General features: G+C 37.2%; 1 protein-coding gene and 1 non-coding gene across 8 annotated transcripts in view; both read right to left on the reverse strand.

Moving 5' to 3' along the window:
* LOC106663267 (discoidin domain-containing receptor 2-like) overlaps positions 1-17713 on the reverse strand; it is a 312738-nt gene that overhangs the window by 62352 nt on the left and 232673 nt on the right. For all 7 annotated transcript variants that reach the window (XM_014387974.1, XM_014388013.1, XM_014388005.1 and 4 more), the window contains exon 5: positions 16985-17164. In XM_014387974.1, coding sequence (XP_014243460.1) covers positions 16985-17164 — 180 coding nt within the window. The remainder of the gene's footprint in view (positions 1-16984; positions 17165-17713) is intronic.
* Trnaa-agc lies at positions 16578-16650 on the reverse strand. The gene has a single exon. It is a non-coding gene; the product is annotated as a tRNA-Ala (tRNA).

The following is a 17713-nucleotide window of genomic DNA, read 5'->3' on the forward strand; positions in this document are numbered from 1 at the left end:
GTCAAGCTCCAAAATGTCAAAGTCATTTACCGGCCGGGGTGATTTAGATATAGAATGGCATAGGAAAACAAGAGAAAGAAAAGAAATTTCCCTTTTTCCGAGGAGGCATTAACGGCTGGCTGCTCTCTTCTTGTGAGAAAAATTTAAGTAAGCCAATTTTCCATTTTTCCCCCTTCAGCTTCTTCTTTGGCCCGGGGAAGTAAATAATCCGTAAAAGCTTTCCTCGGCCCTAATTGAAAATCCCAACAAGAGCTAACTATGTGTAGGACGCTGGGCTCGACGGGAGTAAATATACCAATAACTGTTGAATAGAGATTGTCCCCTTTCCTTTCTAACGGCTAATTTATTCCATTAGTATAAACGCCCTTGTTATGCGATACCACCTTGCACTATACTCTGTTAGACTACGACTTCATAACCTGTAACCGATTTAATGATATTAAATTTAATTTCAATATATTAATGTATTCGGTTCATTTGTGGCATGCTTATCATCTTCTATCAGATAAGAAATATGCAATATTGCCTAAAAATGATGAATATAAATAACTGAAACAGAAATATATATTATAAAGAAAACACAGGTTAATAAAAAGAAAAAATATGATTTGGCCATATTTTTGTCTATTTTTTCACATGTTATTTCATGTAGATGGATCTTTTTGTAATTACATGTCGAAAATCAGAAGGAAAGCAGTGACGTAAATCTGGCTAACTGTGACGTCATGTCGTAGTCAGTCAAGACAACCAGTGCATCTAAAATCCCGAAGAACCACAGACAAAGAAAGGCAGTGGTGCTTTTGTCTTCACAGCGAAAGCATATTGTGAATTGTAGTAAGAGAAATAAAGAGTGAAGTAAACATAATCAAAATGGATCGTTCATTTTCCCGTGAAGACGGAGAGCTTTCTCTAACATATATAAAAGTTAGCCACTATAATTAAGATCGTATCGTGAAAGTGCGCGTTTTAAAAAGAAAAAAAATGCTATTAGGCATAAAAAATATATGCTTTAGGTGGTACTAAAGATGCTGGTGGATTGTATACAGGCCTACAATTTTCCTCAAATCTGCCTTATTGTTATTGTTTTTAAGTCTTCATCTTTTGTTCATTCTTTAGCACTCTTTAGAAACTTTCAATTAATTAAGGTTTTTAGTTGACATGAAAAAGTGTCATGAGCGGGATTCGAACCCACGACCTTCGGCTAAATACGCCTCTGCTCTACCACTTGAGCTATCGTGACTTTGATCCACTCGAATTTCTCCATTTTATCTCAACAAAAACGTTAATAAATTGAAAAGAATTTATTTGGCCAAGCCCACCACGAAAGCTAATAAAATGTAATAAGCAAAATGAAGTATACCTTCACTAAAGCTCCTCGTGGACATTTCATTTGTCACTGAGAATCAAATAGATTACACGACATTTGAAAAATGGCAAAAGGGAGGGAAAGTTCAAAAGGTGGGGTTGAGATGAGAAGTTAGTGTCCGAGTGGATCGGAGTCACGCTAGCTCAAGTGGTAGAGCAACGGCGTATCAAGCCGAAGAGCATGGGTTCGAATCCCGCTCGAGACACTGACTTTGTTATCTCTACTAAAAACCTTAATTAGTTGAAAGATTTTAATTGGTCAAGAGGACCATAAAACTAATGAACTCTTTAGAAATTTTCGTTCCCTGGTTGTAATTCAGTTCCTGTAGGTGACACGACGCATCTTTGGTTAGTTTGTCATTCCGTTCTTTTTGCTTTATCATCGTGACCCAGAACCAATCTCAAAATTGTTTACTTCTTCCAAAGCCATCAGGCAATTTGGCCTCCTCCAGGCTAGACTGGAGCTAAAAACTTTTGGAGCTTGTATACCTGCCTGAATGACCGAAAGTGTGGAGATCCATGCACATTTTATTTTCATATTTATCAACTACTAGTGGGCATGCATAAACATAGATTGGAAAATAGTCCAACAGGTTTTTATAGGGTTTAATTCGAACCATAAGCTCCTGTTCCGTTGATCTATCAGTGTGTTAGGTTAATTCTTGAAATTTTGGATTGCCTTAATTCTAAAGATATTTGTAACCTATACCTACTTGGAAGTTTTATACAATAGTTTGCATATTTTCATTAATTTCGTGGTCCGCTTGACCAATTAATATATTACAATTACTTAAGGTTTCTAGTTGAGATAAAAAGTCAGTGTCATGAGCGGGATTCGTACCCACGATCTTCGGCTTGATACGCCGCTGCTCTACCACTTGAGCGTGACCTCGATCCACTAGGACACCAACTTCCCATCTCAACCTCATCTTTTGAATTTTCCATCCTTTTTGCCATTTTTTAGTTGGCATATTGTAGAGTTATTATTATTTACAAATACGTAACAACTCGTTTAGCTCTATTTTGTTGTTTAATTTGTCTTAAGTTTACATCTCTTTCTCACCCCTCGCTTTTTTACTGTCTACTCTTCGTCTCTATTTTTGTACGTTTGCTGGCTGTATATATGTTGCGGTACTTTGTTGGTGTATTTTCTGCTATACAGTTTCATTCACGATTATTCTATTCTGATTTATGTTCGATTTTAAGTCTGATTGTACGTATTCAATGTGTTCCTCTGCTTTTGTACATTATACGCCTCTCTCTTACTCTCTCTCTCCCCCTCTCTTCCCTCTCTCCCTCTCTGTCTCTCGCCCTCTCTCCTCCCTCTCTCTCACTCTCCCCCTCTCTCTCTCCCTCTCTCTCTTCCCTCTCCCTCTCACTCTCGCCCGCCCCCTCTCTCTCCCCTCACTCACACTCTCTATCTTCCCTCACTCTCTCACCCCCTCTCTCTCTCTATTCTCTCTCTCTCTCTCCCCCCCCTCCCTCTCTCTCTCTCTCTCTCTCTCTCTCTCTCTCTCTCTCTCTCTCTCTCTCACTGTATTCTTAGGTTCTTGTTCTTTAAATCATTAGCTGTGTATCTTCTTTGATCATGCCACTACTTGTACTTCTTACCCATATTTTAACAAAATATTTTTTCGAAATTTAGAAAGCAATTTTTATGTAATAGTAAACTCTTCTGAATCAAGGACAACCCCAGGCACGATGGTAAAAAACTAAAATACAACTTCAAACAAAACAATGAGCGCAGAACACCATTTAAACAAGGAAATTGAAAACTTTGTAGGGGTGGCTCCCTTTTAACTTTTTACCCTACGTTGCGTAATAAAAAACGACTTTGATTCACTGCCGAAAAAAATTAATATACCCTCTGTACCCGCGTTGAATGTGGATCTGGCGTTTGAATCAGCGAGCATTGCTCTTCCAAGACATGTTTTACGGTTCATAATTTAATGACAGCTCATTACGGCCACTTTTACCGGCAGACTTATAAAATGTTTTGGCTTTTACAGCCATGGATTAATTTTACGACGTAGAAATCTAATTCGCGATTAAAAGTACAACCGAGTTTCAGAATTGGTGGAAGGAAGAATCGAATTTTGTTTAAACAAGTAGAGCCGGAAAAGTTCGGAGTGTTTAGGAAATTGTTTCTTAGATCACGGACAGCCGTATTTCTACAGGGCGAGACACATGTTAACGCTTGATTCATGTATTTGTTTGTTTCCGGCCTCCCGTTCAAGTAACATTCGCCCTAATTGTTTCACCTGACAAACAGCCTGCCTAGCCAGAATTTAAAAGGGAAACAATTAATATCGGTTAGGTCCGGAATGAGGACAGAACTGGAAACTATGCAGGCCTCGTGCAAATAGGCAATAATGGCGGACGCATTGTCCATTCTCAACTTACAAGTCTATCGGTCGGCTATAGCACAACTACAAATTACCATCCCTAACTACTATGAACGCTAAATAGTCATATAAGTATGTAAGTACATACATGTAAAACAGTAAACAGCATTATTTTGCTTTGCGAGATTTCTCAGTGTGGTAAGCGAGTTAACCTGTAATTTGGTCATTATCTATCATTTTGGTCAGCCTAGCTTCAATGGGTTATTAACACAAAATAGATTTAGAATCATTAGGCAGTAATTTTGATTATAGGTTTAACCCAAATTGCGAAACTGTGAATTCTACAGCTTGGTACCTTATTTTCTCAGCTGAATTCTTCTTAAGTGTGTGCATCCAATTTTACCTCTTGGCCACCATTTTACCCTCTCCGACGTCGGATTTACATGATTTTTTTTAAAATGCAGCCCACTAAAGTAAGATTTTTTTAAAATTTTAGTTGTTTCTTTTATCAATGATTTCGGTCCTCCGGGCCGGATTAAAAATCCAATCTTTTTTATGACTCTATGGTATGGTATGGTAGAAAAGGATACTAGGAAGCGGGGTTTGCACTCCCCAGGCACTGAAGCTTTCTGGTTTATTGTACCTTCCTAGTTTCTTAGTTCAGTGCAATACACTCAATCCTTCTTCTTAGAAGTATCAGGTCATTGACTGTCGCTGCTGCAATTTGATTCCCTAAGTTTTTTCCATGCGTTAGGTTAAATCTCCATTGAGCTGTTGCGTCGCTTTCGAAGATGATATGAGTGGCTGTTTTCTCCTCCTCATTATATAATCTGCAAATGGGATCATCGTTCTATATACCGATGGTATGGTAGAAAAGGATACTAGGAAGCGGGGTTTGCACTCCTCAGGCACTGCAGCCTTCTGGCTTATTGTACCTTCCTAGTTCCTTACTTTAGTGCAATAGACTCAATCCTTCTTCTTAGAAATATCAGGTCATTGACTGTCGCTGCTGCAATTTGATTCCCTAAGTTTTTTTCCGTACGTTTGGTTAAACCTTCATTGAGCTGTTGCTTCGCATTCGAAGATGATATGAGTGGCTGTTTCCTCCTCCTCATTACATAATCTGCAAATGGAATCATCGCTGTATATACTTATGTTGTGTAGATGTTTTCTCAGATGCCAGTTACCGGTTAGTAGTCCTACCACTCCTCTGAATTCGGCCCTCTCCAATTGCAGCAATACTTTTTTTGCCAGTCTCGGTGAGGGTTGTTTCATCATAAGTTTACTATGTCTAGCACCGCTAGAGTGTATCCACTTCTCCTTTTGTTTTACTTGGATCCATTCTGCGATGGAGGATTCTATGTTTGGTTTTGTTATCCCAAGGATAGGTTCGGGGCCTATGTATGGTCTTGCAGATCCTCCTCTGCCAGACTGTCTGCTTTCTCGTTACCCAAAATTCCCCTGTGCCCTGGCACCCAAGATATCATCAGGGTGTTGTGTTTTCCCAGGTTTTGGAGATTTTGGATGCATTCATAAATTATATACAAACACACACCACAATTCATTGACATCCGGGGGTTGAGTTGCCGCCACCTCCATTCTCGCTAATAAATACATTCATTACAATAAATAACATATATCACAAATATAAACAGACAAACGAATAGTTGAAAAGGATAGTCCTACTCACAAAACATTCCGACAGACTAAAACACAACTACATCTATTTTTTCAACACAGTTTGTTGACAGCGATGTCAGCTAGGCTGTGAGATATACGGATTTATTTTACAAGCTAATGAGCAAAAATACGGTAATAAAGATAGCAAAATAACGAAATTCGTCTAACAGATCAGTCCAAAGAAAATGGCTGACCAAAATCATCATAAAATAAAAATCCCAGCTTGTAACAATGAATAATATTCTCCGGCTGAAAGATTTTGAAGAAGAAAAGAAATCGATCCTTAAAGCTAAAGCAGTTTGGAAAACCGTGCATCTGTTTTAATAAAACTAATCCTGAAATGCTCTGTGGTCACGAGCGGGATGACACTGACTTTTTTATCTCAACTAAAAACCTTAATTAATTGAATGATAGTAACTGGTCAAGCGGACCACGAAAAATAGTGAATTTAATGAAGTATACTTCACTAAAGCTCTCCGTGGCCATTTCATTTGTCGCCGAGAATCAAATAGATTACACGACATTTGAAAAATGGCAAAAAGAAGGGAAAATTCAAAAGGTGGGGTTGAGATTGGAAGTTAGTGTCCGAGCGGATCGAAGTCACGATAGCTCAAGTGGTAGAGCAGCGGCGTATCAAGCCGAAGGTCGTCGGTTCGAATCCGCTCGTGACACTGACTTTTTTATCTCAATTTCTTGAGGTTTTTGACCCTCGGTGGGGGTTGTCTCATCATAAGTTTACTATGAGCACCGCTAGAGTGTATCCACTTCTCCTTTCGTTTTGCTGGGATCCATACTGCGATGGAAGATTCTATATTTGATCTTCTTATCTCAAGTATAGTTTCGGGGCCTATGTATGGTCTTGCAGATCCTCCTCTTGCCAGACTGTCTGCTTTCTCGTTACCAAAAATTCCCCTGTGCCCTGGCACCCAAGATATCACCAGGTTGTTGTGTTTCCCCAGATTTTGGAGATTTTGGATGAATTCAATTTTGATGTGATCCTTTTACATGCCAATGCTTTAATGGCTACTTGGCTATCAGATCTTAAGTGGATTTTTTGCCAGTGTAACCTCTTTTGAGATTTTCCAGGGCACAAGCATTGATGGCATGTATTTCTGCTTGAAAGATCGAAGTGTACTTCTATAATGAGTTTGATTGCTCATGTTTTGGACTTGTACAGAAAACGCCTGATCCGGTTCCTTCGTGTGTTTCGGACCCATCTGTATACCATATCATTGTCTGATGCTCTCCTGTGTTCTTCCTCTCCTTTATAGCCCATTGAGACTTTATAGGAAGTTGTGAAGATGGTTTCCGGGTTTTATGGCTCAAAATTACCCCTAATTATATTTGCGTTTGCTTCATTCTCATCGGCTGTTTCTCTCTGTACCTTGTAAGTCTGACTTTTTGCATAAAAATTGTCACTCTGTCATCGTTTATTATTCTCCGTTTATTTTTAGTCTTTATGTCTATATGTTTAATCGCAACAAAATAATCGATTTTAACAGAATTTCTCCTCTTTATTTGCATCTTTCCTAATCTTATAAAAACACGGAACAGGGCTGATTCGTATTTTTGTTAGCCGACTGGCATCAGGCTAAGATATTGAATGGCAGTATTATAATTACCACCCAAAACCATGCCTTTAGCATAAGCTGCTAGCTCTTCACTACGCTTGGCATGTTTAGTTGAAACTTCTACAAGCAAAGTCCATCCATTTGTAATTTTGAAATTGAAGGTGTATTTACGGAACAATTGATTGCCTTGATCATACTGATTATTTGCAATATAGGCATTAGCCTGCATTGGGAGGTAAGTGACATCGATAAAAACGCAGCTTATTAAAGTAACACGATTTTTTCTTAACCTTAGTCATAGTTTTAACTTTGTTTTCAACCCTTAAATGTGTAGTGGTCTAATTGACCAAATTACTTATTTCAAATAATCATTCTTTCTATGTAAAGTCTTGGTTGAGAGGAAAAAGTGTCACGAGTGGGATTTGAACCCACGACCTTTGTTTTCAATATTTTTGGTCCTCCGGGCCGGATTAAAATTTTTAGCTTATTTTATTGATACTGGGTTTAAGTTCAAAATTATCCCTTATTATAGAAAGACTGGTCCGGTCAGTTCTGTGTTATAACATGTTTTCGACATTCTGGACAATATGCTTCCTCATTTCCAGATCGGCTTACAATATACAGAAATGATCGTAAAATTTTTCGTTTTACCTGTATACCCCGGGTCCTCTCTGATTTTGTGGAGTGGAAGTGATAGCCATGTGGCTGTTATTAAACACTGTTCGATTACAATCATTCCCAAAAGGCGTCACGTAAATACCGTAAACTCGGTCGTAAATTTTCTTTGAATCCTAGTCGTAAATTCCTTTTCTTTATAGGCATTGTCGCGTACGGAATGCCGGAATAATAGTTCACTCCGTTTAAGAATGTAAACAATAAGCCGTATTGAAATCACTCTCGTGGCATAACTACCGGCCATTATATACGCTCTAAGGTGGTCTCCGGATAATGGATTTACCTGTACGTAATGAATAATTCTTTCCAGGTTTACTATCTTAGGATTGAATCGGGCCGCTTTTAAATCGCTTTCGCCGCATTATGAAGGTAAAAAGTGGAATAAATCTTCTTCACTCGTTGGAGGTGATCCCGATCTAGTTGAATTGTGTTATAACCAGGGAACTCCTTCGTCGGGCTCAGAGTGAATAAATCAATGAGAGCTTCACGCGACCGTGCTTGGCTTGAGGGTTGGATTATGACGATTTAGTCACCTTGGATGATTCATCGTCTCGGCTTCGCACCGAAGGTATAGTCGTGACGTGAAAAAAAACACGGTGTGAAATTCTTGCGAGACAGTAAAATGTCTGGTCACGCTCAGTCTCCAGCGAAATGGCAGCTGTTTAGACATATAAGTTATAACATGTATAATATATGTATTGGAGAATTTTGGAAAAGAGGGGCAGCCTGAAAGAGGGCGCCACAAAAAGATAAGAGAGTTTTCGCGGGGAAAAAACCTCTCGGAAAAAAAGGATTTCGTAGCTCTCTTCTCTCTTTGGGTCGACCACGTGCTTTTAGATTTCTGTCTTCTGATCTCTCCTAAATTAATATTTTATATATCTCAGCTGAGTGTGTTTTGTGGGTAAAGTCTTTATCATAAATTTGTATTTCAAATTAAATTAGGAGAGAATTACATATATAGTATATGTATTGGAGAATTTTGGAAAAGGGCGCCAACCTGAAATAGGGCGCCACAAAAAAATAGTGTTTTCGCGGTGAAAAACGATTTCGTCGCTCTCTTCTCTCTTTGCTTCGACCACGTGACCACGTGCTTTTAGATTTCTGTCTTCTGATCTCTCCTAAATTAATATTTCATATATCTCAGCTGAGTGTGATTTGTGAGTAAAGTCCTTATCATAAATTTTTATTGTTTGTAAATTAATGTACATATATTTTCTATTATTTCTTTTTAATTAGAAGGATTAACCTTATTTTAAATTTTGTTATTTTCTTTTTCTTGTTTAAACCCTTTATTCTGAGGAGTTCCACGTAGTTACCATAAAGTTTAAACTAGTGTTAATTATTATAATGTATGTAATTAATAAATTATAATGTATTTTTCCATTGTTTTTCTGTATTTTTGAATTAGTGTTGTCCTCGTGAGTAAATAATCGCAGAAACGGTCGGCAAATGTACTCTTCGTTATCATTTCTCCCCCTTCTTCAAATCTTCCTCCATGTAAATCAAACCAGTTAAATCTTAAATCAGCGTTTATGCCGAGTTAACCTTTAAACGGATAAAGAAGAGCCGAACGCAAATACAGAGCCTAAAAGAACAAAGACAAAAGGCTGAGAACTCGGCTGATGACAATTTTTCTGTTTGTCCAAGTGACCCCGGATTAACTTGAAGCAGGAGCAAACTAGGGTTCGGGACGACTCATAAGCCATGGAGTTTATCCAGGGATAATACATTTTATTGGGCTATTACAGAACGGAGGTGGAAGCAATATTTGACTAAACCCAGGTTAATATCTGAAATGTATTTTTAATTAGAGAGGGAATTTCAAAACCCACCCCTAGATATTTTGATTTCGCACTTTTTTTCTTCTAAACATTCAGGCCAACCGGCAGAGTTTATCATTTAATTAATACAAGTACATTTTATTGTTTATGAAAAATATAATTATTTTGAAATTAAAATACATTTGATCCAAGGCTTGCACCTGCAGAGGTCAATGCCTTACGTTCCGCTGGTTTAAAAAAAACGTTGGGACTGAATTAAGGGCCGTTGAGATTAGAACCTGGGACCCTTGCAGTGATGAATCACCATTTGAAGGATAACCTGTTGGGACCACTGGCGCTGATAAAAGGATAGAACAGTGTTTTTATCCAAAATGATCAAATCATTAAAAAATTAATATTAAGTTAGATAATACAGCCCTATTATTTGGCCATAATAAATGCATGTGGATCTTAGTCACGTGACTCTCTACATTTGGTGAACGTTTGGATTCTTAATTATTTACTGTAACTAATTCCACTATTCTTTGTGGTCCGCTTGACCAATTAATATCATTCAATTAATAAAGGTTTTTAGTTGAGATAAAAAAGTCAGTGTCACGAGCGGGATTCGAACCCACGACCTTCGGCTTGATACGCCGCTACTCGACCACTTGAGCTATCGTGAATTCGATCCACTCGGACACTTCCCATCTCAACCCCACCTTTTGAATTCCCCCTCCTTTTTGCCATTTTTCAAATGTCGTGTAATCTATTTGATTCTCGCCGATAAATGAAATGACCACGGAGAGCTTTAGTGAAGTATACTTCATTAAATTCACTATTTTTCGTGGTCCGCTTGACCAGTTACTATCATTCAATTAATTAAGGTTTTTAGTTGAGATAAAAAAGTCAGTGTCATCCCGCTCGTGACCACAGAGCATTTCAGGATTAGTTTTATTAAAACAGATGTACGGTTTTCCAAACTGCTTTAGCTTTAAGGATCGATTTCTTTTCTTCTTCAAAATCTTTCAGACGGAGAATATAATTCATTGTTACAAGCTGGAATTTTTATTTTATGATGATTTAGGTCAGCCATTTCCGTTGGACTGATCTGTTAGACGAATTTCGTCATTTTGCTATCTTTTAGTACCGCATTTTTGCTCATTACCTTGTAAAAATGTGTAGAGATTAGTGACCGTTAATCGATAGTTATTCAGATATCGTGAGATGCGGTCGGGTGTGATGTATGTTTCAGNATCTCAATAAAAGATCGAAACGTTGGCACGATAAAGAAAATGTTTTTCTGAAACCTACATCACACCCGACCGCATCTCACGATATCTGAATAATTACCTTGTAAAATAAATCCGTATATCTCACAGCCTAGCTGACGTCGCTGTCTATAAACTGTGTTGAAAAAAATAGATGAAGTTGTGTTTTAGTCTGTTGGAATGTTTTGTGAGTAGGACTATCCTTTTCAACTATTCATTTGTCTGTTTATGTTTGTGATATATGTCATTTATTGTAATGAATGTATTTATTAGCGAGAATGGAGGTGGCGGCAACTCAACCCCCGGATGTCAATGAATTGTGGTGTGTGTGTGAATATAATTTATTAGCGAGAATGGAGAGGCTTCTGCTTCACCTCCCTAATCCAAAGAATGACGACTACCATTGAACAGAATGTATGCTAATAAGACGAACTTGCTTTAAATGGATTGATTTTTTTCGTATGTACATTTTTCTCTTGACTGAAAAGCACTTGAGGTAGAGAGAGGTTGGCAATAATGCTGGGAAAATAAAGGGTGGATAATTGTAGCATTCAGAGCTTAATAGAGATGAGTTAGTAGACTGTGGATGTGAGTTTTTAGTAGTTTAACAGCCCTAAAACCTTAAAGCGTCTCCATAACGTTTTCTTAAAAATATAAAATATATAATCATAAAACCATAACTGGCGTTGAAACAGCGGCAAAAGTTTTATCTGCAGCAGCCAACATTAATGAAATTTACACATACACAAATTTTCTATTCGTGGCACATGACAAACCGTTATAATATAATGTATAAAATAATAATCAAATTGTATAGATAAATAATAATATTTTGGTTTAACAAGAATTAAATTTTGGGCGTTGTTCGGCATGAAAAATAAAATATCCTTACTTATTACATCAAATAAATTTAACCACTGTGTTTTTATCTGTAAATCCACACTTGATCGTTATCAGTCTACTTCTGGTATGATTTGTTGGGTAGATTCTTTTAATGACGAGAAAGGTTGAAAAAATAAAAGTATGCCGTGCTTTTTAGCTTCTTTCATAAGTTCTACTCCACTCTTGGGAAACGGTATCCAGGAGGCAGACCAAGTTTGAAACGAGAATGGCCCTTTTTATCTCGACAATTTACATTGAAGAATAGGATTTAAACGCGGCTCCTATCACCTTCACACAAACGTTATAGTCGTTCGCAAGACGTTGGCAGTATCATTCAGTCGTAAATAATTTTTGTAAAGTTTTACTTCGAGATGGAGAACAACAATAATACGAAATTAAATGAAAGTCTTGCATGAGAAATAAAATCTTTAACATAGTTTGTTTTTAAAAGAAGAAATTTAACATTCAATAAAGATTATTCCTAAATTAATCTTTAATTAAGTTGTTTGGTTGAGATAAAAAAGTCAGCGTCACAAGCGGGATTCGAACCCACGATCTTTGGCTAGATACGCCGCTGTTCTACCACTTGAGCTATCGTGACTTCGATCCACTCAAACACTAACCTCCCATCTCATGTCAATGGCACAATTACGCAGAGAACAAACACTTTGAGCTCTGAAGATGATCCCAATAAAGATCGAAACGTTGTCATGATAAAGAAAATATTTTTTTTAAACCTACGTCACACTAGACCGCATCTCACGATCTCTGAATAATCACTAAAAAATTAAAATCTCCTATATAAAAGGCACGGGAAAAACAAAAATAACGCGGCAATGCACATTTATCAAAATATCAAATAATAAAATCATTTTACAAAAGAGACTTGCCTAAACAGAAATGACAAAGACTAGTCTTTTCATTTGTCGTAGTGCCGAAACGTATTTGAGGGATCAACTGACAAACCTGTTCGGTATCAAACAAATTTCAGGTTCATTCCTCCTCAGATAACACAGAAGAAACTCTTTATTTTATTTTATTTTTAAATTAAAAAATTGAGCATAAAACAGGCATAAATAAAGTAGAAGGATGTATCACTAAAATAATAAGAGAAAGAAAAAACGATTAATTAAGGATTTTAGTTGAGATAAAAAAGTCAGTGTCACGAGCGGGATTCGACCCCACGACCTTCGGCTAGATACGCCGCTGCTCTACCACTTGAGCTATCGTGACCTCGATCCACTCGGACACTTCCCATCTCAACCCCACCTTTTTGAATTTTCCCTTCTTTTTGCCATTTTTCAAATGTCTTGTAATCTATTTGATTCTCCGCGACAAATGAATTTTTTATCTCAACTAAAAATTTTAATTAATTGTAAGATATTAATTGGTCAAGCGGACCACGAAACTAGAGAAATTAGAATGAAAAACGTTAGTTTTTCAAAGTTCAGTCACATTTTCCAATTCAAATTATAATTGTACGAGAGTTTTAGTTAAAATGAACTTCGTAAAGAAATGAATAAATCGAAAATGATCCATTTAAAGATTAATTGTAAAACAAGCCATCTCATTTGCAAAAATTATGTTAACCGTTCGAATATCAATGCGTAAACGTGGTTTGTTTATAGCGAGATAACAAAATTCTAAGCAGAGAATAACGGAACAATAATAGACGGATCAGACAGGTTTAATAATGATCAAACGCCTGATAGGAAATAATACGTGTATTGGACATCCAACCAATAATTAGAATGTAATTAATTTGCCAATTGGAGTTCTGCAAGTTTCAAATATTCCCGTTGGAAGTTCTGTTTAATAATGTTTATATTTATATTAATGCTGTTTGATGTTATCTTGCATCGCTAATATTAGTCATTTATTAAAAACCTGAGTTGATTGAAAAAAATAATGATTTAAGGACCTAAGGACTACAAAATCTTTTTTTTCTTTTATCCCGTTAGTTATATTCAGCAAGAATTCAGGTTGTTCACACTATTTCCTCTTCTTTAGAGAGCAGAGAGTACTGCTTGGATGGGTTCATAGGTATGTCCCAAGATTTTGAAAAATCTGACAACCTGCAACCTTCAAACTATAGCATATCCTATTTCTTATTTTCTAAGCTTAAAATCCTTTCTCATAAATCGTTGCTTCCAAGTAATGACCTGCGATGAGTTCTCAGAAACAAGTCCTATCAAGACAGTGCAGCGTCCCACAAGGGAGCATTCCTGGTCCGATCCTATTTTCTATTTATACTGCTGATCTGCCGATACATCCCAACGCCATCCTTACAACGCTGACGATACTAATTATATCCTAATCTAAAAACCTATCCTCATCACTTTCAATATCACCTTGCGCTATAGAATAAGGATGACAAATGGTGAGAAAAAAACCGAAGACAATCTGCCCAAATTTTGTTTATGTTAAATAAACAGCCGACTATGCGCTAACGACAACAAAACACTACCGACACCTACAAAGGTTAAATGTTCGAAATTAAACTGTAGTGACCAGAGAAGGGCAAGACAGACCTCTACTCTCTCTCTGCCAATCCGTTGTGCCTGTCACCTCCCGGCCGGTTCTACCAGTGGAGAACCGAGCCCTCGGGATTGGGAGTAAGATACAAGTCCAAAAACAAGGGCGGAGAGGTCACTTGCTTTGGTCCGTGAACGAGCTTTTGTGATCGGAGGATCCTTGCGACCAAGAGACCAAACGGTCAGGGCCACCCCGGCTGAACGTCGGCCCCCAGAAAGGTGTAAGGCTCTTCTTTCTCATCTCCAAGGTTTCGGAATTACCCTGTACTTAGGTACATTAGAATACCGTAATAATAATAAATAATAAGAAATTCTCTTGTGTTCTGGCTTGTACCAAGATTGACCTTCTTGACTCCTGGAAGGAATACACAATACCTTGACAATAGACGTTGAATACCCGGACAAGATTCAAACAAAATCAACTATGGAACGAAATTGAAAACTACGAAAACGTTTATGGCCAAAATCAGACATGACTGTATAAAATACTATTTCAACTTATTTAGGCAACCTGAGCGAAGCTGTATGTGACTATCAAGCACTGCAAGCATTCCAATCAAAATTCCTTAAGATTCTTCCTTCTCAAGGCTCCTTACTACGTCTCTAACCTCATTATCCAAAATAACCTTTCTTTAAAGAATTTTAGTTGAGATAAAAAAGTCAATGGCACGAGCAGGATTCGAACCACGATCTTCGGCTTGATACGCCGCTGCTCTACCACTTGAGCTATCGTGACCTCGATCCACTCGGACACCAACTTCCCATCTCAACCACACCTTTAGAATTGTCCCTCCTTTTTATCATTTTTCAAATGGCGTGTAATCAATTTGATTCTCGGCGACAAATGAAATGACCAAATTGTCACCGAGAATCAAATTGATTACACGACATTTGAAAAATGGCAAAAAGGAAGGAAAATTCTAAAGGTGTGGTTGAGATGGGAAGCTAGTGTCCGAGTGGTTGGAGGTCACGATGGCTCGAGTGGTAGAGCAGCGGCGTATCAAGCCGAAGATCGTGGGTTCGAATCCCGCTCGTGCCATTGACTTTTTTATGTCAACTAAAAATCTTAATTAATTGTATGATATTAATTGGTCAAGCGGACCACGAAACTAGTGAATTTCTTTAAAGAATTGAATTCCTTACAACCAATCCTAAACTTAAAGCTCAAGCTCTTCTCCAGTACCTCCAAAGAACCCTGTTCGCTTCAAACAACCATGCTCCTGAATCCTTAATTCGATATAAAAAAATTGAATGCCAGCGATGGTTGACTGTATGACTGATTAAAACGCGCGTCATCCAAGGTAGTGCATTCTCCGAGTTTACACAGAATAAAACAATTTGTAATGTGTATTATGACCCCATTTGTACGAATTTTCTATTGAATCCGATCCGCCGGATCAAATTATTAAATTAAGGTTTTAAATGTTTTGGCTCATTAATACTCATTAATAAGAACGCCAAATACTTATTCTTCTATTTTATCTTTTATTAATCCTTTATTTAGGATAACTACTAGTTAGCCTTTTATTACCCCTTAGATCGTATTTTTTCCTAAACTGTGAAGATGACTACGACAAGCAAGTACGCTAACTTTTAAAAAATTTCACTTTTTAATGGTCTACTTTGAACAAAAAAATTAATCACGCAAGAATTATTATCGCCAAGAATTAGTTTTATTTGTTTTAAAGCAGATTGCACTTTCAGGTCATGACGTTAAGTCGAACTTTCATACAAGGCTGTAAATTGCACTTGCCTACAAATAATAAATAAATTAAAAAGTTAAACAAAAATAGGTTTTTAGTTGAGATAGAAAAGTCAGTGTCACGAGCGGGATTCGAATGCTTGATACGCCGCTGCTCTACCACTTGAGCTATCGTGACCTCGATCCACTCGGACACTAACTTCCCATCTCAACCCCACCTTTTGAATTTTCCCTCCTTTTTGCCATTTTTCAAATGTAGTGTAATTTATTTGATTCTGGGCGACAAATGGAATGGCCACGGAGAGCATTAGAGAAGGTATACTTCATTTAAGCTTATTAAATTCACTAATTTTCGTAGTCCGCCTGACCAATTAATATCTTTCGATTAATTAAGGTTTTTTAGTTGAGATGGGAAGTTTGTGTCCGAGTGGATCGAGGTCAAGATAGCTCAAGTGGTAAAGCAGGGGCGTATCTAGCCGAAGATCGTGGGTTCGAATCCCGCTCGGACACTGACTTTTTTATTTCAACTAAAAAACCTTAATTAATTGAAAGTTATATTAAATGTTTTGTGTGATGATGATATATGTATGTTTTCTATATTGAAATTGATTATTGATATTGGTGTAGCTGCGACTGAGTTTTCATGTGTCTGTTCTGTAATTGTTTATTTCTGTTGATGTAAATGATGATGTACTTCAGTTTAACTTATTCAATTCACTAGTTTTCTTGGTCCACTTGACTAATTAATATTTTTCAAGTAATTAAGGTTTTTAGTTGAGATAAAAAAGTCAATGTCACGAGCGGGATTCGAACCCACGACCTTCTGCTTGCTACGCCGCTGCTCTACCACTTGAGCTATTGTGACTTCGATCCACTCGGACACTAACTTCCCATCTCAACCCCACCTTTTGAATTTTCCCTCCTTTTTGCCATTTTAACTTTAATTAATTGAATGATACTCATTGATCAAGCGGACCACAAAAACAAGTGAATTAAACAAAAATGATGAATCTTGCAAAATCATATAGACTCACAATATTATTACATTACTTTTGTAATCAAATTATATAATTTTACATATGTTGGAATGAAGTTTCGTTTACAAAAACACGTAAACGTTTTACTTGGTATTTTCGCGCTCGTCGAATGCAAGTAAATCTCGAGTTTTCGTTTAGTCAGCTATTCAACATCGTGCTTACCCTTTCCGTGTCCGTAGACGTCCAAGTTGAAGTTGTCCTGGCCTTTGTGCCCGTCGACGAGCTGTCCGAGCCCACCGGATAGCCATCCGCCGTCCTCGGAACCGTCGTACGTGTTGTCACGGAGGTCGAACTCGCCGGGTTTCCTTTCGCCCTGAGGCATTGAGTAGCTCACGACGCCTTCTAAAACAAACAGTTTCCTTCGATTAAAATATCAACTGGAATGTTCAGTCGAATAAATTGCTAAAATAGGTAGTCACGCAGGAGTTTACAGAAAAAAAATCTTCTACTGTTAAAATTTCAATCATGTCTTAGTAGACATCTACATTTTTGCCTGAATTTCTTATTTTAAATAACAAATGTCTTAGGAAATTATGAAAATGTACAACAAACTATTAATAAATAATGAAAACATTGAAAACTCTGAAGGAGCGGTGTGATTGACAAACCGAAATAAATAACGGAGAGAAAGGAAAAATAAAGAAAAGAAGGATCCTCTTTTATTAATCAAGACGTCAAGATACTCGAGGAACGGATATTCTGAGGTACTTTGCAAGCAAAGATCAAAGGTTGCATATTACCAACAAAAGAAAACCCACGTTGGTAGTTTCACATGTGATAAACGATATGAAATATATCAAGAAATATATATTGCTCAATTAAAATAAATACCTAAATATTTATTTTGCTAAGTGGAGAACAAAATTAAGATGGGAGAATTCATAAATTGTT

The sequence above is a fragment of the Cimex lectularius genome, unplaced genomic scaffold (assembly GCF_000648675.2).
Source record: "Cimex lectularius strain Harlan isolate CLEC.00 unplaced genomic scaffold, Clec_2.1 scaffold80, whole genome shotgun sequence".
Lineage (NCBI taxonomy): Eukaryota > Metazoa > Arthropoda > Insecta > Hemiptera > Cimicidae > Cimex > Cimex lectularius.